General features: G+C 36.8%; 1 protein-coding gene across 2 annotated transcripts in view; it reads right to left on the reverse strand.

The window, feature by feature from the left end:
* DEPDC1B (DEP domain containing 1B) overlaps nt 1–23,217 on the reverse strand; it is a 53,117-nt gene that overhangs the window by 19,797 nt on the left and 10,103 nt on the right. For both annotated transcript variants that reach the window (XM_084880612.1, XM_084880613.1), the window contains exons 3-7: nt 13,165–13,300; nt 10,327–10,454; nt 9,574–9,704; nt 7,430–7,477; nt 3,501–3,641 (exon numbers count right to left, since the gene is read on the reverse strand). In XM_084880612.1, coding sequence (XP_084736738.1) covers nt 3,501–3,641; nt 7,430–7,477; nt 9,574–9,704; nt 10,327–10,454; nt 13,165–13,300 — 584 coding nt within the window. The remainder of the gene's footprint in view (nt 1–3,500; nt 3,642–7,429; nt 7,478–9,573; nt 9,705–10,326; nt 10,455–13,164; nt 13,301–23,217) is intronic.

The raw sequence follows: 23,217 nt of genomic DNA on the forward strand, positions 1-23,217 counted from the left end.
TATTGCAAGCTTCGCAGAATCTAGGGCAGGGGTCCTCAAACTTTTTAAAGTGGGGGCCAGATCACGGTCCCTCAGAGAGCTGGAGGGCCGGACTATATGAACTACTAATTCCTACTGTAACACCTTGGCTGCGCTCACTGCCCAAAAAACCTGGCGGGCAGGATCAGACTCCCCTGGGGGCTGCATGTGGCCCGCGGGCCGTAGTTTGAAGACCCCTGATCTAGGGTGTGTGTGGAGTGTGAGTTAAGGATGCTATACTACCTCATTCACCCAATTCAAGGATCTGCTGAACTCTGATCTTAATACAAGGAACTAAAAATTTAGGAAATAAAAATTAATTATGGATAGTTATGTTAAGTCAGACTACTGAGCCAAATTAAATCATTTTTTTAATTATAAATAATAAGTCTTACATCTCTGAAAAGTCCTTTTTTTTTTTCTTTTAAGAACTCTTAGATGTCTTGTTTCATATATCAAAAATGATTAACTGCTGGGACCGGTTTGGCTCAATGGATAGAGCATTGGCTTGGGGACTGAAGGGTCCCGGGTTCGATTCCAGTCAAGGGCATGTACCTTGGTTGCAGGCATATCCCCAGTAGGGGGTGTGCAAGAGGCAGCTGATCGATGACTCTCTCTCATCGATGTTTCTAACTCTCTATCTCTCTCCCTTCCTCTCTGTACAAAATCAATAAAATATATTTTAAAATAAATAAATAAATAAATAAAAATAAAAATGATTAACTGCTCTCAGGGTCACAGCTTTGGCATTAGCTAGCATTATTTCATGCTAGATATCAAAGAATAGACCTCAAAAGAAATTCATTAACAAAACTGAAAATCATTTCCATTGAAAATGTAGGATTTTTAGCTTCTATACAAAATTGACTACCTACGTTAAAATATGTTTACCTAATGGCATCTTATTCCAATCAATGTAAGTCAAAAGGTTTAAGGAATGAGTTAACCCTCCTGGGATTCAACCTACACATCTAGTTTGTAGATACACAGTTTCTAGATATCTTTTTCCACAGGCTGTAACAGGATTTCTATCCTATATAATAAAAGGCTAATATGCAAATTTTTCCCATAGGAGTTCGACCGACCGGGAGTTTGGCTGACCGGGATTTCGACAGCTCGCTATGAAGTGCACTGACTACCAAGGGGCAGCATGGAATGAAGGAGGACCCCGGCTGGAACCCACAGCCAGGGAGGTGTGTGTGTGTGTGGGGGGGATGACACAGACCATGCATGAATTGCATGCACTGGGCCTTTAGTATTAAATAACCTTTGTTAATCATATAAACAAAGTATAGTCTTTAGTAATCTAGAAGACTTTCTTCTTTTATTACATATGGTCTTTAATGCAGGGTATATCAAACATATTTACTTAAGAAGGACTGTATCAGTCCTGCTGGCAGGGCCCAATAGTTGAGGGTTGACCTATGAACCAGGAAGTCATGGTAGATGCCAGTCAAGGCATATGCCTGGGTTGCAGGCTTGATTCCACCACCCCAGTGTGGGGTGTGCAGAAGGCAGCCAATCAATAATTCTCATCATTGATGTTTCTATATCTCTCTACTCTGAAATCAAATATATATATATATATATATATATATATATATATATATATATATATATTTTTTTTTTTTAAAGGATTGGATTGGGGAAGGTTACTATATCATGACCATTTACACGCATTAGTCTAGTCTTGCTGATATCCAAGTGTGATAATTCTCTATTCTGTCTATCCTTCTACACAATAAACCCTCTATTGATTATATTTTAGAGGGTGGCTGCCTCTGACATCAATTTGGAAATAATCAGCTGTAATTCCTAGCTGAGTTCAAAATGGACAATTGTAGAATAGACCAGAGACATCATAAATATAACTGGTTCAAATTAGAATTCATTTTTAAAAGTTCCAAGTTCTTTTGTTTCTAAATGAGATAATTTTACAATAAGACATTATGAAAATGGAAAATGAGGGAAAAAATCTAAGAAGTGATTTTTAATCCAGTTTTTAGAATTCTTTTACCAGCAGCATAATGGGAATTAAGTAGCAATAATGAGAATGTACTCAGTCAGTCCATATGCATACTCAACAACAGCAAGTACTCATCATTAGGCATGATATTCATCAGTACATAAGCCCCCAGTCTTCCTTGGTTGTAAACAAAATACCAAGATGACCCAGTGGCTTCAAAATTCAGTAACAGGACAAATCCCTTCATCTGTTTCCAATAATGTCTCTCTGAAAACACTCACCCTTATGTACATGATTTATAATTGTTTTTGTTTCTTATCAAAAGACCTACAAAATTTTAAAATTTAAGTACTGTGCTATGAGATCAGGTAAATTATTCACATGTTGTTAATACTTTATTTTGCTAGGCGACATCCATACTTTCCAAGAAGGAAGATGAAAAGGAGGAGAAAGAGGATAAAAAAAAATGGGAAGATTGCTAACCCCACAATACTCAAGAAATGCAAGAGTATTGTAATTCATATAAATTTACATAACAGAGGATAATACCCATACAATGGTCTGGTTATTAAAGCAAACCTTTTGACAATAAAACAGTAGTATTCTTGAACAATCATAAAACAAGTGGAAAATCTGATTTCTTAGAAAAATAAACAGTTTCAGAAAGAGCCATAGCAAATGTTGATTTTTTTTCCTTTTAACCATGTTTTTGTTGTTGTTGTTGTTGTTATTTTTTAAAATACATTTTTATTGATTTCAGAGAAGAAGGAAGAGGGAGGGAGGGAGGGAGGGAGGGAGGGAGGGAGGGAGGGAGGGAGGGAGGGAGGGAGGGACAGACATCAATGATGAGAGGGAATCACTGATCGGCTGCCTTCTTCACACCCCCTACTAGGGATGGACCCTGCAACCTCAGCCTGTGCCCTTGACAGGAATCAAACTGGGACCATTCAGTCCACAGGCTGATGCTCTAGCCACTAAGCCTAACTGGCTAGGGCTTGCCATGTTTTCTTGACAGCGTAAATTCTGAAGTACGGATCTACACGAAGAATAGCAACAAGTTTTACAAAATGATGAAGTTACTATATTTTGCATGCCACAAATGACCAATAGCTCTATAAAATATGATTCTTCCATAAAAATAAATTAGATTTCTAAATGAAAATACACCTTCCATACCTATTTATGGCATCACATCCAGAGTAGCAGATTTACTCATGAACAGTAAATGTCAAATTTACATTCTTCTCTAGCAACTAACTCATACTTTTTTATACAAAAATGACATACAACATATTATTCTTTCTTAAGAAATAATTAGTTGTCCTTGCTTTGATTTTCATAATAGAGCTTAACCATTTTCATTTCCCCCTTTAAAGGCAGGACACCAACTAGGCAAGAACCTTTTAGTTTTTATTTCAAAAACACTATGGAAGTTTGGCTAACAGTCTCATGATAGTGAAAATGAAATGATTCAATATTAGTAATGCAGATAAAGGCTCATTATATTCCAACTTACCTAAAACACTGACAAAGGCATCAAAAAGATGAAATGTAAGCAGAGGCTCTTTCAAGTGACCATAGTAATCTGCTATGGTCTTAAAGACATCTTTCTCAAATCCCACGTACATAGGCTGTTTCAAATCTGAACAATTAGGCCCTATTGAAAGAGAATGAGATAGAAAGAGAAACATTAACAGGGCACCCACTGAGTACTAACCTCTGTGAATATGTATATTCTGTACAGATATTCAAGATCAGAAAAGTTTTCATGGGGAAAACTTACATCAAATAAATCGGCATTATATATTTTGCTTACACAAATATGACAGAAAAGTTTTCATGGGGGTAACTGACATTAAATAAATTGACATTATACGTTTTGCTTATGTCTACATTGAAATCTATTATAACACAATGAGAAAAATCACTTACTTCTATTTTTTTAAAAACAAAAACAAAAAAAACACTCTTTTATGCCCTTCCGAAAGGCATTTTTATTAAATGCAAACAATGACAATTTTCTTTGAAATATTCAATATTTTCCTAGTCTTGACACAGTTGACCATGATAGCAATTAGTTCATGATAACAATTAGCTCACACATGTAATAGATAAGTTACAAAATAACCTTAAAGCTTTTCATTATTTTATCGTTGCTATATTATAATATTCTAGAGTCAGAGTTGAGTGAAAATTATCACATTCTGCCTCTAAATTATTTCAGACTGGATAGAATTTATACATTCTTTCTTAAAGATATTTTGAAAAGGGAATTTTACATTGTGTCTTTCATTCTGATTATAAAACTCTCTACTCAATCCCCAACTAACCATCAAAAGATAGTTTATCAAGCAGATATTGCAAAGTTGGAGTAACTATACAAAGCCTGGAACAACCTCGTTCTAGCCCTGCCCACTGCCAGCAGCAAGGCAAAGATCCACTTGTGTCTGGGACTAAGAGGAACAAGAAATGCTTAGCTCTCTTCGGAGTTGGCAGCAAATGCCCCCAACAATACCTACAGAGACCACAGATTTACACTGTTAAGTGGAGGGGCAAACTAGAACTGCCCATGTCTTCAGGGAAATGGCAAATAGTTTTACGGGAACATTTGGCCAGCCTTCTCTATTTCCATCACCACATGGAAGAAAGAAGTTCAATTGCACTGGCCAGTTCCGGGCCAGAACATAAGACTCAACAACTGTTCCCAAAGAGATCTCCTCCTTCAGGAGAATGAAAGATGAAGCCAATAAAAACAGAAAGAAAACTCTAACTACAGAACTATTATAACTAGAAAAGATCAAACTGAAAAAGACAAGCATTCTGGGCCTTCACATTTCAAGGCAATTGGCACAGTGAATATGGCTTTTTGTTGGTCTCTCTAAAAAAAACTCTTCTAACCTCTTAATATTCTGTACACTTCTTATAAAATAATTTGGTTAAAATAAGAAAAATTTTTTAAAGATCTTTATATGTGGTACCACATTAACCTAGCAGCAAACAACCACCATTTTTTGCTTGCTTCCTCCTCTAAAATATTGCAGGCTAAATCAAGTGAAATGCTGTCATTAGTTTGATATGTCTCAGCAAGCAATACACATTGCCTTGGCTTACTCCCTCCCAGGATAAATATGCAGTTCATTCTAAGCAATTGTACCCTTTTGTGAACATTCCATCATTCTTGTTAAAAATATGCACACAAAAAAAAGGGGGGAGGGGGGAGTTTCCTAAAAATACTTCTGCATAGTGAACTCTATGAGAAGAGGCCATATTTCTAAGATCTTTCATTTCTTAATTATCTTGAACTTCAGGATATTTTTAAAAACTAGTCTTTTATAAATGTTATTCATGACAGACTTTGGAAGAGTTGTTTATATCCATTTCTGATTGAATTCTTGCAATCTACATGCACAAAGAAGAAAAAAATCAGCTAACCTGATTTTGTACTTATCTGGCATTAGTTCTTCATTCTGTGGTCAACCACAACGCTAGACACCAATGAAAGTACCCAGGCCTATGTGTGCATGGTCTACAATAAATGCAGACAGTCTTAAAGAAGAGGGCAGCAGATTTATAGAAAAGAAGCACTAGGTCTTCAAAATATTATATAATCAGTCTATCCTTTCTGCTCCCTTTTAGATGACTACAACAGGAACCTAGACTCACTAAAAATAAAAAGTGTAAGAAATAGTTCATAACTTCTACAGATTCAAAGTTAATTTTGGAGACCAATGAGAATTTGGAAAAATTAATTATTTTATAAAACTAATCAAAAGGCTAACTTTGCCCTTTCACCACCTTGTTTTCTTTGACACATAAACAAACATCTTTATGGATATGCCAGCCATCCACTGCACTTGCTACCTCTGAGACATGTTCCTGTCCCAAGAATTTCCACCAAATATAACACCACCTGACCCACATGGAGAACCTTACTGAGTTGCTCCTCACATCTTTCCTCTTCATTGATGAGCAATTCCAGTTATTCTAATCTTTTCTGCAGAAGTTTGGTGGTTTTATATATACATCCTTCCTTTAGGGAAAACTGTACTCTTCACTAAGTTTTTATCATCACTGAAAATTCAACATTATACAATAGATACACCTTAATATACACTTTACAACATACTATAGTCCAGATTTTTTATTCTGGCTTCCTCAACCTCCAAGTCCTAAGTTTGCCAGGAATTCAGAAATGAGCCATTTAATCTCCCATTTACACCTCCTATCTTGTCACTGCCAACTCTGGCCAAATATATAATTTAAACTTAAATGGTTTCAAATGATCGAGCAAGAATAAAAATCACTCTCTCAAGGTAAACCATAGAACTCTACATCTCAGAGGTTCTAAAATATTAACCAAAAATGGACAATAATTTTAATAGTTAAAAATGGAGAGCTTTAGGCTTCACATAAACTAATATTGCTATTCACACTCAGATAATAATATATAATCATTTTTTGTATATTACCACTGAGATCACCCACTATCATCTGAATAGTTATTTTAATTTCATTCTATAATCAAACAAAATAACTTCAGTTAAGTAATTCAGAGTCTACTAATTCAAGAATGCATACACCTATCTCTGCTCACACTAGTCTCACCCAAAATGGAAGAAAGAAACTACCTCTGTGAGGCCTCCAAAGACCCAGGAATATCACCACTATCAGTCAGCCAAATAACTAGAATTCTTCTTGTTAAAACCATTGGTTTGAGTTAAGCCACTAACCAGTGAAATTCCCTCTTTGGGTCAAGCCTTCTGAAAATCTCCCTCAAAATAGTAATGTTAAAAGAGATACTTCAATTATTCATCGTTTCACAGTGCCTGTGATATCCAATGAAGTGATATAATTCTTAGGATAGTTGAATAAAATAGATATCAACTGCCTATGAAATAGATTTTGTATGGCTATGAAAACCTCAAAAGGACCACCCTGATACAGGTGCATCCAAATTACTAATGTACTAAAAACTAGTCTTTTATAAATGTTATCCATGACAGACTTTGGAAGAGTTTATCAAGCAGATATTGCAAGATAGTTCTTGCTTCTCTGCATGCAGGTTCTTCTCCTTCCAAACCATCCTGCATTCCAATCAGATTAGTGTTCTAAAACATTTCTCCCCCATTTAAACTACTGCCCTGTAAAAAGCCAATAGTAGACAGGATCTGCTAAGCAAACTGATGGTGTAAATATAGGACATACTTAGGAACACATGTTTCAGGAATAAAAATCAGACAACAGAAAATGAAAACACAAATTCCTTTAAACCCATTCTATAATCAGCCCTTTCACCAAGTCACACAATTATCAGTAAAAGTACAGTAATCTCAAAAACGATTAACTACCAATCACACAGGTTCAGGTCATTGGGCAAAAATATATTCTAATTCAGGGTGCCAATTTCTGTTAAGTTCATAAAATTGGCAGACAATAAGTACTTACAATTTGCCAAACACTTCATTGCTGACAGTACCCAATGAGGAAGTTCTTCTGCATAAAAATAAAAATATATTTTATTCAATTGCATATAACTCTAGAAATTACAAACATGATTGATATCATAAGAATGTAGTACTTGCCTAATTAGTAAACAACATATCTGCTAATCAAAATCACCTATTTATGTATTAGAACTTTAAAAGATGAAAATTTTTCCTTAGCAGCAATGGTACATTTGCTTGTATAAATCATGCCTGCAAAATTCTCTAAAAACAAAATGAACTTTTTAAAGTTTTAGTAACAAGAAGAAATTTGATCATTTGTTCCAGGGAAACAAACTAACATACAAATCAATTATCCTAAGACTTATATCAGTCAATGAAAAAAAGAGGAAAAGCAAAAAGGTTAGTCATGAAATGCATTTGTGAAACAAGCTCACCAAAAAATAAAAAATAAAAATAAAAAAGGTGAATTCTGTATGCGCAAGGTCCAATATATGTATCACTTTACATGTTTCAATTTTCAAAATGTTTTAAGCAAACCAAGTTCTACTGACATTAGTGTAGGCTATTCATATTAGAACAGCCTTAAAATAATAATAATGGTTAACACACTGCTACAAAAATCCTAGGTGAGCCATTCTGGTAGTCTTTTCCTCCTTCCTGGCCCTGTCACAGGCATCTGATGAGAAGGGCTGGTACTCATGCTTCCACTTCTTCATCTCTACTTTCGGTAAAATTGCAAAGACACTGGTTGAATTGTTAGACCTAATGAACCTGAGACTTGTGAGTGCTCTCCTTGATAAAGAACTTACTTAATAAGACAAAAAAAATAAAAATGACTGGTCATCCAACTGGTAGCTAAAAGTATGAATGTTTGCTATACTCAGAGAACGTGAAAGTATTTTAGATCTACTTCTAAGGCAACGCCCCCCTCATTCTATGTAACTTAATTTTACATGTTGGTATTAACCAGACAACTCCTAAGTTCACAAATCTATTTCTGTTTCCTGGTGTCCTTCATTCCTGATACAGGGGCTAAAAAGGGGGAGTATTTCAAGTTTCAAAGACACATTCTGTTCTTGTCAGGAAACTTAGCCTTGAGCAACCTCTTCCCTCTCACCACTGCTCAGGCTCCTTCTGGTACAGCTCTGTCTGCTGCCAGGAGCTCCAGCCTAAACTCGAATAAAACCCAAAAGTACTGTACCACCTTCCCACAGCCAAATGTCATTCTAATCCCAGCTAAATCCCAGGATTAAGTGTTTGAAGTAAAGGAAGACCCAGTCAAAGAGCCTATTCAATTCTAGCCCATCCCTTATCCAGGGGAAGGAAGTTGTAAAATCAGTTTGGAGATTCTGGCCCACTACATGTACTGTGAGAATATTTTTAAAAAATCAGGACCCTACCCAGTTTGCCCTGTGGATAGAGCATCAGCCTGCAGATTAAAAGGCCCCAGGTTTAATTCTGGTCAAGGGCACATGCCCAGGTTGCAGGCTCTATACCTAGTACGGGACACGCAGGAGGCAGCTAATCAATAATTCTCTCTCATTATTGATGTTTCTCTGTATCCCTCTTCCTTCCTCTCTGAAATCAATAAAAATATATTTAAAACAAAACAAAACAGTATAGATAGCTGCTAAATGTTTTGTTTTTTTTTCCTCATTTGTAAACTGACTTGGAAAAAAAAAAGTATACAAAATTGAAAAACCTTCAACCTCTAAAAAGCTACCTTTATAAAAAGAAAAAAAAGACATAAACCAAAAGTATCCCAGAAACACTTACACAGAAATATCATAACAAAAAGGTCAATGAGAACCTAAAATCAATCAGACCCCAGAATCCACCTGAAAACTGACTCAAGTTCTAAGGTAGGTCTTAAACCTACTCACTTTTTAGGGATTTTCTGAGGATAATGCCCATTGAGGCTAACTGAACTGGCCTCTGGATGGATTTTGCTGACATTTTCACTCCTGAGTATTCATCATTCTATGACATTTCTTTAATTCAAACAATTAGTTAAAAGGTATGAGTTCGCGAGATGAGAAAGTGTAAATTTAGTTAGGATTTAGAGAAGCATCAAATAGAAGGTGATAGGTAAGCAGCAAAGATATGGATCAACCAGAAACAAAATGGTTTCTATGCACTTACTTGACTTGTCATCAAGGATAACAACTCCCTGCTGGCTCACACTATATACATTATGTATGATGAACTTGGATGTGACAAGTTTAATGTCTAAAACTTCTTCTAAGGAATCTAGACCAAGGATTTTCTGTAAACTAAGAAGAAAGATGATATTTACATTATTTAGTTAAATTTTTAAAGGTCATTATTTACCCCAGCACTAGAAAATATCAATCTTTAAACTGTGTTGTTTTCTTGCATATCACCCAATTCTTGTGGGGCAAAAGGCTAGAAAATGATTATGATAGAATACACTGAAAAATATCCTTTTGCCATTAACATTTAATGACGTTAACACCTTAAATGCCAAGAAAATTTCATAAGATGTTATAAAAACAAGAATTAGCTTATCCAATGATGAAAAACAACTGGTACTAGTACATGTTTGTGAGAGAAAAAAAAACAAAAACCTGCTATTAATTATATAGTACATAAAATATTTAAAAGACCAAATTTCTCACTGTAATTCATTAAGAGTTCAGTATTATTAGAAAATTAAAGAACTTTCAAATGTCTACTCCTAACTATTATACAAATTGCATAGAAAATAAAACAGAATCCAGTTAAATTATGTTTAATAAGTAGCACAGCTGCAAATAATGCTAAATTGAGATTTTTATACGTAATTTTAGAAAATTTAAATATCAGCGTTTAATGAAGAAGCAAATTAGAAAAAAAAACACAATAAGAAGTCTCATTAATATCAAATGCACATACTGTGATAATGTCATAGACTTCCATATCTCTTCTACATTGGCCTCTGTCAGCTGTCTGCGGTAGACAAGGCGGCAAGCCGGCACCTCTCCAATAGCAATGCTGTGACGCTTGTACCACATCTCAGAATTCTGATGGCAGAGAGGGGAGTAGAAAGAAAATATTTCAATTGACAGTGGTACTGTCTTATAAGAAATTCTTTAATTTTGTTGTTTGTAATTTGATTTAAAATAAAAATAAATAAACTAAATTTCTTTGCATGCAGTGCAGAGAAATAAAGTATGGCTATTAAAATCAGGTCATATTATAAATTAAGATTCATGAATTATAGAAAAGCTATGATGATAATCATGAAATTTCCTGTGGGAGCTCCCAATAATCAAGAGAAGTAGCAATGAAATAAAATTTTATTATTTCAAAATTAAATAGAATACCTATTTATACACTGTCCAAATTGAATGATTATTTAAAATAAAATTATATTATATTCAAGGGTGTTCTCATTTTTGTAAGCTAAGATAGAATAAGTTCAGTGTTGACTAGCAGCCCCCAGACTGGAGGCATATGCAAAAGGCAGGTAAAACAAACCTCCACAGAGAAGAGCTTGAGATGGCAAGGAGAAAAACTACACACAAAAAATGTTAATATTAATTCTCTCTGGATGATATTATGGGTATTTTTTCTTTTGTTTCTGCCTATAAACAATTCTTTTAAATATGTTACTAAATATCTGTGTGACCTCACCTGATTCTCGAAACAACCCTACCTCAGAGGGGTATTATCATTCCAGTTCCATCCAAAAGAACACTGGGACAGAAACCCAATGAATGAAACAGACATAAGCTCAAATAGATAGTAAATGGAGGAGCCAAGATTCAAGAGCCCACACTGACTTTCCACATTATACTGCCACTCTCAGCAAACATAAGAAATAAATTTAAGTATTTCATTTTATTTGATATAATGGCTAGGAAAGAGAGAAGATAGGACAAAACAAAAACCAACAAGCAAAGTGGAGGCAAAAACAGAAAGAGGGAAAGTAAGAAATAAAAAACGAATAAGCTCAAGTTCTTCAAGATGATTAACTGTTTCTCTATTGATTACCGCCATCATTCTAACACCTATATCAAGGGAAATAGATCCTGCTCTGCCATTCCTTATTTGGACAATTCTCAAGAAGCAGCAGTCAAGGCTTTACTGGAATTCTAACAAGTAGGGAGCTTTCAAACTTCTACAATTCCATTTAAGGGGAAAGTATGAGAAAAGGCAAGACAATAGTTATCAAAACAAATGTAAATTCAGATGACCAGGAAAAGTTACACTGGGGACAGGGAAGTGCATGAATCAAGACACTTGTATAACACTTCAGGGATCCTGAAAGATTTGAAACTGAAAAGAAAATAGAAGTCACTGTCCTGGTGTATTAAAGTATGCTAACAAGCAGTTGGTTTTCCTAGAGGTAATACCAGGAATATTATGACTTTGAGGAACCAAAAAGAACAGAAAAAAGAAGTTATTATTGATGGCATAAACACACATTAATTTAATATGGGATTCTATCTCTGTTGAATAACAATTCTATGGATGGGGTCTTATTAGATTTTTAAATGTGAATGTGCAAAAATAATATACCTTATTTCACAGGACTTACATTTTAATTTTCTTTAGGATAGGAACTAGCAAGCAGACCTTAATAAAGTGTCCCTTATTAGGAATTAAATAGCCCTCAAATACCCTTTATGCTCACTCTTTCAGAATAGTTCTACTATGTTTTCTATTAATCTATGTTTGTATTGTTAGGCTTCACTAGACTATGAATCCTTTTAGAATAAAACTGTATCACATATTACTGAATCTGTAGAGCCTAGTACAATGCAAGACACACAGTAGACAATCAATAAACCTTTGTTGAGTGAATAAGTTAATGACTTCCAAATATGACTGCTCCCCTAAGTTCAAGCACCATTATCTCCATCTGCCTATTAGACACTTCATTTAATACAACCCAACTTTATCATCAAACATATTTAAAAGAAAATTCATCACTATCCCAGACATAGCACTATAGAGTCCCCATTTCTGTCACCAGTGTTACTTTTTCTTGAATTATCTTTGATACAGCCTAAGCTGCTTAACTATACTCTCCAAACTGAGATAATACAACTTCTTCAGATATTTTTTGTTTTCATTACACTGTTGAAAAATGTTTACATCAAATCTGCAAACAAAGGCATGAATTGGACATCAAGTCATTTAAGACTAGATTAATTAAACACATGGTGTTACTATAATTCTTAAAAACTGCCATACAAAATTTGTCTCTGAATTTTATTTTTTAAGCATTATTTCAATCTTGGTAGTCTTTAATGGGGATATTTTAAAGAAAAAATAGGTCCCAAAAAAAGTTCATTGCATAATTAGCATAGGTTTTCTAAGATCAGCAGATTCTATCTTTGTTCTTATTTTGTGTAGGGCTCATTCCACAATACTCCATGCCCCAACCTTCTCACTCTCAACTGGTGATAAAATACAGGAGGAGGAGACAAAGAGGGAAAAGAACAAGATATAGAACTGAAAGGAAAAGAATAAAGGAGTTTTAACAAAAAACTTTTTGGTCTGAACATATGAAAACAGCTACCATATCTTCAGTCAAAATCTCAATGGGCAAGAGTAATAAAATGCAAAACTCAGTCTATGGACATATAAGGTATTGTTTTAAAGTACGTTCAGACCATAGTTCATAAGGAACTGACAGAGAGAACTGGACTCAGCCTGATGGTTCACAAAGTACTACTTATTCTTCCTGCTGCTAGCCATCAGTCTGTTAGTAATGGCACTTACCATCACAAGTGGCCTAACTGGGATGTTTTCTTGTGACACGCCTGGTGGGGTATCATTCCATTCTGGAAATTTAATAGTATCCTTTTGATATGGGGGCCTCTTTGGATATGGTTTCAATGGTGAGGAGGGAGGAAATCTAAAAGCCAAGAAGAAAACCATTATTATTATAGTCAGTGGAAGACAACACAGATATTTTAACAATAGTCACTTCTTGTATCCTTGAGAATTTATATAACAGCAAACTTCATATACTAAATGAGTTCATACTTAATCAAATCATTATACGTGGCTAACTATAACCAACAATATTTTTAAAAAATATTCACTCAAGCCAGCTGTCGTGGCTCAGTGGTTGAGCACCAACCAATGACCCAGGAAGTCACAATTTGATGCTTGTTCAGGGCATTTGCCCAGGTTGTGGGCGAGGTCCCTAGTGTGGGGCGTGCAAGAGCCAGCTGATCAATGATTTTCATAATTGATGTTTCTATCTCTCCCTTCCTCTCTGAAACCAGTAAAAATATATTTTTTAAAATATATTCATTCAGCCCTGGCCACTGAGCATCATCCCGCACACCAAAAGGTCACAGGGTCAGTTCACAGTCAGGGCAAATCCTCAAGTTGCTCGCTCAATCCACAGTCAGAGTATGTGTGGGAGGCAGCCAATTGATGTTTTTCACATTGATATTTCCTCTCCAAAATAAATAAAAACTAATTTAAAAAAATATCCACTCATCATGCCCATCAAACAACATTTGTGAAGAAAAACAGGAATCAAGCATATGACATATTTTTTAATAAATAGAATTTATTCTCTTATTATTTGACTTTCATGATTCAATATGTTCTTAATGGGATGCCCAAGTGAGCCATTCCTTTCACTTAACTCAAAATCCTTACTGCTTCATAACTTCAGCTGAAATTTGTAGATGATAAGCATACAAATAGAAATTGATAGATAAATCCTCGGTAATACTTGCTAAGGAAGCATAATACTTGTTAAGGAAGCATATATTATAACAAAAATCATTTGATCTAATACTCTATATTATAACTACTTCTAATAAAGATTAATCCTCCTTCCCTAAAATATCCAATACTTCACACTGAGATTGAAGCTTTGGTCTAGAAATTCATCTCCAAGGAGGTAAAAGCTGTCCAATGTCATTATTCTGACGTTCAATAACCCACTATTCCTATCCCTCCTAGGTTTCAACAGCATTATTCCTGAACTAACTCACAGAAGCCTAAATACAATCTAACTCTCTATCAACTAGTCTAGACCATTACTGATAAAGAACAACAGAAATGTAATTAATACATAATTTACTTAAAGGCTCTTTTTCTATTAGCTTGTTAGAAAACAACACACTGTATTGCACTGTATTGCATTGCACTGCATTGATGAACTAATGCAAGAACTTTAGTTCTTAATGTTGGCATAGAAGTCAGTAGGCAATTAACTTTTTGTTTGAATCCTCACCTGAGGACATGATTAGAGAGAGGAAGTAGGGGGGAGCAAACACATACATTGATATGAGAAATATTGATTGGCTGTCTTCTGTTCAGGGACCAAACCCACAACCCAGATATGTGCCCTGACCAGGAATTAAACCGGCAACCTTTGGTGTACAGGACAACATTCAACTCCGGTCATGTGGTAATTAACTTTTTATTTTGACTTTTTACTTATTTAAGGCAAAATAAAGGCTTAAAATTTTGTCCATGATACCCATTGGAAAAATCAATCAAATAAACTATAGATCTTATTCCTAAGACAAATGCAGAAATGAATAATTTTAAATGTCTATTGTTTACAAGGAAACTTTTATCGAGATGAATCAGAAGAATCACAAATATAGAGTACTATGGAGAAATATTTCAAAAGCAGTCAGTCACAATAGACTTGGAAAAAGATGACTGACCAACAGAAGTTAAGTTTCATCTTCTCTGAAAAGAACATCCAATAACTATACTTTATTTGAAAGGTCAGTTTTGAGTCAGTAAGAAAATAATGAGGTTTGCAAATCATTAAATCAAGTTAAAAATAAACCAGTAAAATTTACCCTAGTTCATAAGTAGAGCATGGCTTATAGAAATCCAGTCCTGTTTTTTTTTTTTTTAGATGCCTACAATCACAACAAAAATCCTATTTCCAGCCAAAGTATAGCATGTATGCATACATACACATTCACTTACATACACACTCACAGTCACATACTATACTGCATATAATTCCAGCAACAATGTAAGGACAGCAACTACTACCCTAAAAGCATCCTGCCACAAAAAAGCAAAACCCATATAGAGATGCCCTGAGGATGAAACCTCGTATAGAAAGGAGAGGCCAAAAAGCACAAAGGCACCATGTTTGTAAGCAGAGAAAGAAGCCATTTTTGAAGTGAATTTTCTAGCTCAACCTATGGCTTATGGGTAAAGGGCAAACTGCCAAACCTATTTTAAATTTTTGACAAAAAAAAAAAAAAGAGCAAAATAAAACACTTTAAGCCCTCACCAGTTTGGCTTAGTTGATAGAGCATCAGCCTGTGGATTAAAGGGTCCAGGGTTCAATTCTGGTCAAGGGCATGTACCTTGGTTGCAGGCACATCCCCAGGGGGTGTGTAGGAGGCAGTTGATCTATGTTTCTCTCTCATCAATTATCTAACTCTCTATTCCTCTCCCTTTCTCTCTGTAAACAAAATAAAGTATATTTTTAAAAATAAAGTATATTTTATTTTTAAAAAGAAAGTATATTTTAAAAAATAAAACTCTTTAAGCCATCAAAATAACATCACAAGGAGACAGCATTTCACTTACCAGACTGGCAAAAATGTAAGTCAGTCAATATCAAATATTTTCTACTGGAATAAAAATTAGCATACTCAGTATGGAAAAGTTTGGAATTACCTAGTAAAGTTGAACATGCATATTGGTATACCCCCTAATATAATTCTACTCCAAGGTAATTCTGGGTACCCTAAAGAAACATGTGCAAAGGGAAACAGGTTCATAAATGTTCATGGGAGCATTGTTTATAAAGCAAAACAACTGAAAGCAACCCAAATCACCACTAACAGAAAAACAGATATATTGATATAACAAAATAGAATATAAATGAGAAAACCCAGGAACTACAATTAAATATATCAACATGGATGAATTGCAAAAATTATGAGAAATATAAGAACAAATCTGAGAAGCACACACATTCTTTAATATCTTTTATATAAAATTCAAAACAAAAATATTTCAGAAACAAATCAATATACTGTTTAAGGATTTAAGTGTTAAAACACGAAAGAAGCGAGGGCAGGGATAAAAGGGAGAGATCAACCAAAGGACTTGTGTGCATACATATGAGCCTAACCAGTGGTTAAGGACCACAGGGGGTTGGGGGCATGAATGGGGAGGGGTGGGGGATGGGATGGGGTGATAAGGACAAATATGTGATACCTTAATCAATAAAGAAATTTTCTAAAAAGCCAAAAAAAAAAAAAAAAAGCGAGGGCATGATTAAGACAGAAATCAGGATATTGATGACCTCATACATATATGGATACAAGACACGGGGTGGGGAGTGGAGGGGGAGAGGTGAAGGCATATGCAGGGTGGGGGGTAGGGGGTGAGGGGGGTGGACAGGGAAGGCTGGGGGGAGGTCAAGGGGGAAAACAGGAGACATATGTACTACTATTTGTAATCCTTCAAACAATAAAAAATATTTTTTAAAAAAGATATTGATGGCCTCTAAGGAAAATATGCAAATTGTGGGTAAACAGATGTTCATTTTATCATTATTATATAAATTGTTCAGCTACGAGTTATACATTCTTGCATAAAAGATCTATTTTTCAATAAAATTGAGAACATTAAAAAAGAACAGTGCTCCCTCTAGTGGGCTACATTTGTTTCTGCTTTATAAATTATAAATTTAATTCTAACATGATCATGGATTCCAGAATTTCAAGTTCCTTAGAAATGATCTAGTACAGACTCCACATTTGTACACTGAGGCTAGAAAAGGTACTGACCACAGTTATCATCCAACAAAAAAACTCAGGTTTCCTACTGCCACCTCCATTGGCTGCAAAAAATAACTTTATAATAAAAGCCTAATATGCAAATTGTTAGACCAGGAATTCAACTGCTTGCTATGACGTGTGCTGACCACCAGGGGGCAGCATGAAACATGGTGGGCATTGGCAACTAGTCTCTGGCAGAGGGTGGCAGTGGAGGCACTGCCAACTACAATGGGCCCCCACAAGAGCAGGACTGCAGTGGAATGGTGGAGCATGTGAACAGGCAGCACCAAGCCAAGGCAGGTGTGTGTGTGTGGGGGGGGGAGTGCCCTGCCAATAGCCCCGCAGGCAGGATGGTGGAGTAGGTGAGGGGGTGGCGCCAGGCAACAGCGGGGTACCAGGCGGGGCTGCCGGGCTGCTAGCCTAGGGGAATGAGCTGGGGCCTGATCCCTACAGGCCACCCAAAGGGACCCCACCTCCCACCTGTGCAAGGAGGAAGAGGAGGAGGAAAAAAAAAAAAGAAGAGGTGAGAAATAATTAGTTGTCAAACTAAGGAAACCTTTGAGTTCCCAGCTCAGAAATTATTCTTTATTCCTTACTCCAAGTGAATAAAGATTCCATTACAAATAAAGGATCAAATGAGTATTTTTAAGGAGGGGAGAAATATGACTTACAGGGAAATAGCATTTACAATAGCACCAAAAGCTATGAACTACTTAAATCTAAATCTAACAAAACTTGTGTAGAGTCTGTGTACTTAAAAAAAACACTGCTGAGAAATTTAAAACCTAAATAAACTGAGAGAAATACCATGTTCATGATTTAGAAGACTCAATTTTGTTAATTTGTCAAATCTCTGCATACTGATTTACATGTTCCATACAATTTCACTCAAATCTCAACAGAAATTTTTGTAGAAATAAGCAAGTTGATTCTAAATTTATATAAAAAGGCAAAATTACTAGAACAGCCAAAACAATTTTGAAAAAGAACAAAGTTGGAAGACACACTACCAGATTTCAAGATTTGTTATAAACCCACTGTAATCAACACAGTGTTGTACTGGAGACAAGCTGGAATATGGGACTCTATATGATGCAGTGTCTTATATTCATACGAATAAATGGCCAAAAACCATGAGGCAGAGCAGGAATAGCCTTATTCACCACCCCTCCCAGTGACCCAGTCCCACAACTAGAGGTCCTGTCCCCTAGAGAGTTCTCAGATCAGGAAACATAATAGGGCACTTTGGTCTCCTTAAGCAGGGAGCAGCGGGCAAGAGGAGGAATCACTAACCCAGCAGCAGTAACGGATCCTGACCAGCAGAAAGAGGGCGGTTTCTCCAACCCATCCACACAGGAGCACCTGTGGCAGCTCTCAAATAGGCATGTGAAAAACACCAGCCTAAGAAGTGCATGGCTATCAAGGGTTCCTACTCTCAGAAATGAACTTTTGGGTCACACGACCAGAAAGCAAACCCAAACCTGCCAAGGTGATAGGTGAGGGTGGGGAAATTTACAGTGAGGAGTGGAGAAGATGAGCACCAGCTGTAGCCAGGAAACCAGCTACAGCGTTAGGGACAGTATTCTTCCTAGCAGTCTCCATTTCCTAGACTTCACCTCAGAAAGAGCCCCATGAACATGTGTGGAGAAGCAGCTCTGGGCAGCACAAGAGATGGACTGTGCTGGTCATGGAGGTGCACAGCCCATGTCTCCCTTCAAGAACCCAACAGACACCAGTCTCTGGCTGCTATATCTGTCAGGCTTTGCCCAGGAAGCTTCCAGCACGTAAGTGAGCACAGTGGGGGTTCTGGAGCCGGACCAATCCTAAAGATGACACAGGAACACCTCTAGCAGGCAGCCTCTGCCCCAGGACTCCCCTTCAGCCTGGCCTGACTCTCTCAGAACTGCACCCTGTGGCCTGAGGCCCTTCTTGCCCAATCCTTTCCCTCTCTGTTTCACAGAGGCCAGGCCTGCATCACAAGCTGAAGGCTCACCACAATTCCTGCTCCTTTTCCCTTTATCCTTTCTGTGGCCCAGAACCCAAGCATTAAATCACTTGCATTCCCTAGGTCCATTCTGGCATCTTCTTCTGTTTTCAGAGGGCCTGAACTAACAGGATCTTCTAGTAATGTGTACTCATCTGTGTGTGATGACTTCACTTCCAACAATGTAAGTGCCTACTACATATCAGATACCACTAGGTAACAGAGATACAAGAATTAATACCAGCCCGGCCAGCGCAGCTCAGTGATTGAGTATTGACCTATGAACCAGGATGTCACAGTTCGATTCCTGGTCATGGCATATGCCTCGGTTGCAGTGTGGGGCATGCAGGAAGCAGCCAATCAATGATTCTCTCTCATGACTGATTTTCTATCTCTCTCTCCTTCTCCTCTCTGAAATCAATAAAAATATCTTAAAAAAAAAAAAAAAAAATTTATACCAGTTCCTGTCCTCAAGAAACAGTCTAGTGCAGAGGAAAAAACCATGACCTTCAGGCAAATCCCACCACTTGCTTTAGTACGTTTTACCGGAACACAGTCATGCGGATTCCTTTACATGTGCTCTGGCTGCTGTCAGCCTACAACAGCAGTCAAGCGGTTGTCTGACCCACAAGCATTTACTATCTGGCCCTTCACAGAACAAGTTTGCTGTGCCCTGGTCTAATGAGACCATATACCAATCAAGACCAAAATGTTAACATCCCTTACTCTGTAGATGAGGACACAGAGGTTCAGAGAGTAAGCAATCTGCCTAAGATCACATGGGTAGCAGTAACTTCAGAACTGGAATTCGAACTGTACTTGGTATATCCCTTGTATTACTGAGCTTGTGTTACACTTAACCATAGCTCACCTGATGTGGGAAATGACTGAGTCACTTTTACTCAGGAATAGAGGTGCGGTGATTATTGCTCAATTCCTTCCCAGTATAAAGGAAACTCTTCACTTACTAATCTTTGAACTTCTTTCTCAATAAAACAAAGCACTGTGCTGGGTGTGGGGGACACAGATAAAAACAAATTCTTTCACAACCTTACCTAACAACACTCCCTGCATAATAACAGGTAACATGTTGTTATACATACTGAAACCTCACTTATGATGACATGCTGGCAGACTTCTTCTCCCAGGAAAGATGACATTCATTTCTGAGAACCTCAGTCTTGCCACTCTTGTCACCTGAAATATCATCTCTCTTCCTGTCCCTTATTATTCAGGTCCTACCCCATTCTCAGGACTCAGGTTGAAGTTTTCCCCTCCTCCTCCATGAGGTCTCAAAACACTCCAGTACACACCGAGTAGGTCACAGGCACAATCCCTGCACTGGCCAAGCATAATCTTGGTAAGATGTAGGGAGATGGTGGGAAGTGTGGCAATGGAAATGGGTTTGCCCCACCTAAAAACTTTCAGGTTCATAGTTTTTTAAAACCATGAGTTAGAAACTAATAGCACTAGGTGCCTCTGGGGAAGGGAATTGGATGGCTGGAGAAGAGAGCTGGAAGGGAGACTTTTTTAAGAAATGTATTTTTATTGATTTCAGAGAGGAAGGGAGAGGGAGAGAATAGAAACGTCAATGATGAGAAAAAATCATTTATCTGCTGCCTTTTGCATGCTGCACACTGGGAATCAGACCTGCAACCCAGGAATGTGCCCTCACTGAGAATCAAACCATGACCGCCTGGTTGACAGGTCAAGTTTCAACCACTGAGCCATGCCAGTCAGGCGAGACTTTTTATTGTACACTAATGGCCCACATGGAAGTATTACCTCCACAAAATATGAAAAATAAAAATCATATAGACAAAATTTTATGCCCAAAACATTACACCAGTCAAAGAAAAAAATGTGCCATCCCAAGGACCACCAGTGTAGCACCACCAATTTGTTGTTTGTTACAGGTTAATTAGCCTTAATTCTGCTACTTATCTTTATCACATATGAATACTCTACCACAAGAGACTGCAAAGTTAGGGAGGAAAAGAATCATGTTATATTTCTTTTTTTGTCACCTTCAATGCCTTGGATTAAAAAAAACATGTGATTATGGAACAGAGTGCAAAATCTCAGAGGGAAGGTGGGGGAGGGTGGGTGAGTGGGTGGGAGGTAATCAACCAAGGACCTTGTATGCATATATGCATGGCCCATGGACACAGACAATGGGGCAGTGAAGTGAAGGGGTGAGGGCAGGCTGAAGGGGGTTAAAGGGGGGGGGGGGGGAGGGAAGGGAGCATATGTAATACTTTCAACAATAAAGAATTATTAAAAAAGAAAAACATGATTATGTACTCAATATTTGAAATTATTAAAGCTTGAAATTTAAAATGTACTAAAGGTCTAGTTCATCCCTGTATTTTTATAGATAAAAACACTGATGCCTAGCAAGCCTAAGGAACTTATCTAACTATTAAAGGACAAGAAGCTGAGGCTTGAGGAAATGAATAAAAACAAACTCACAGCTCAGTGGTTGGAGTGTCATCCCACACACCAGAAAGTTGCAGGTCCCTGGTTGGGACTCATATACGAGACAACCAATCAATGTTTCTTTCTCACCTCTCTCTCTCTCTCTCTCTCTCTCTCTCTCTCTCTCTCTCTCTCTCTCTCTCTCTCTCTCCACGGTGAGGATTAAGAAAAAGAAAAACAAAAACAAAAACAAAAATCACAGGCACACATTCTGAGCATTACTATTAAAACAAAAGATGTCCACTAGAGGGAGCCAATAGTGCATTAACTTGAAGGTGAAGTTCCTAAAACAGTACCCTTCAAAAGATCCAGGGTAGTTATAAAGAACTTTTCCCAGACCACTGAAAATAAATGAAAATAGGGCTTTTCAAATCCCAGAATTAAAAAAAAATGTTATTAGCATGTAGTAAAATAGACTTTTGTGTACGTATGTAAATTTCTATTAAATTTAGAACATTTGTATAATCACCACAATCAGGAAACAGAACAGTTCCATTATTCCCCCTCTCAAAAAACTCCTTCCTGCTCTGACTTCTTAGTGACAGCCTCCTGCTGAACACCCCCACTGCCCACACCCAACAGACAATAACATTCCATTGTACAAATATGCAGTTTAGCCATTCATCCACTGCAGCACATATGGGTTGTTTTCAGCTAGTGGTGATTATTAATAGAGCTGCTATAAATATTAATGTACAAGTTTTTGTGTGAACATGTTTTCCTTTTTCTAGAGTAAATGCCCAAGAGCAGGAATACTGAGTCATAGTGTAGCCCTGCCAAACTGTTTTATAAAGTGACTACCAATGTAGGCTTCCACCAGCAATAAAGGAGATTTCCAACTGCTCAGCATTCTCACTAGCTCATAGGATTGTCAGTATTTTTATTGTAGCAGTTCTAATAGATATGTAGTGGTATCTTGTCATGGTTTTAATTTGCATTTCCCCAATGCTAACTATATTAAACATTTTTTCAAATATTTATCTGCTATCTGGTTATCTTTGGTAAAGTATCTGATCAAGTAAAGTGTTTTGTGTTTTAATTCATTTTTTAATTGGGTTGTTAGTTTTCTTACTACTGAGTTTTACATAGATTTGAGAGAGAGAGAGAGAGAGAGAGAGAGAGAGAGAGAGAGAGGAGAAACATAACTGAATGAAAACTATGGGTTGGCTGCCTCCTGCCATGCCCCCTATTGGGGATCAAGCTGCAACCTGGGCACGTGCCCTGACCAAGAATCAAACCAGTGACCTCTGGGTGCATGGGATGACACTCAACCAACTGAGCCATAACAGCCAGAGCTAGTTCTTTATATTTTTGATATGTTATTTATGTAGCTTGCAAATATTTTCTCCCCATCGTTACCTTGTCTTCTGATCCTCTTATTGGTATCTTTCATAGAGCAAAAGATTTTAATTTTTATTAAGTCCAATTTATTATGTTTTCTTTTATAAATCACACTTTTGATATCATATTTAAGAACATAAAGGGCATAAAGATTTTCTCCTGCTTAATTAAAACTCTTGTAGTTTTACATTTAAATCTATGATTCATTTTGAATTTTTTGTGTAAAGTCTGAGA

This window comes from Pipistrellus hanaki, assembly GCF_964339955.1.
Source record: "Pipistrellus hanaki genome assembly, chromosome: 4".
NCBI lineage: Eukaryota > Metazoa > Chordata > Mammalia > Chiroptera > Vespertilionidae > Pipistrellus > Pipistrellus hanaki.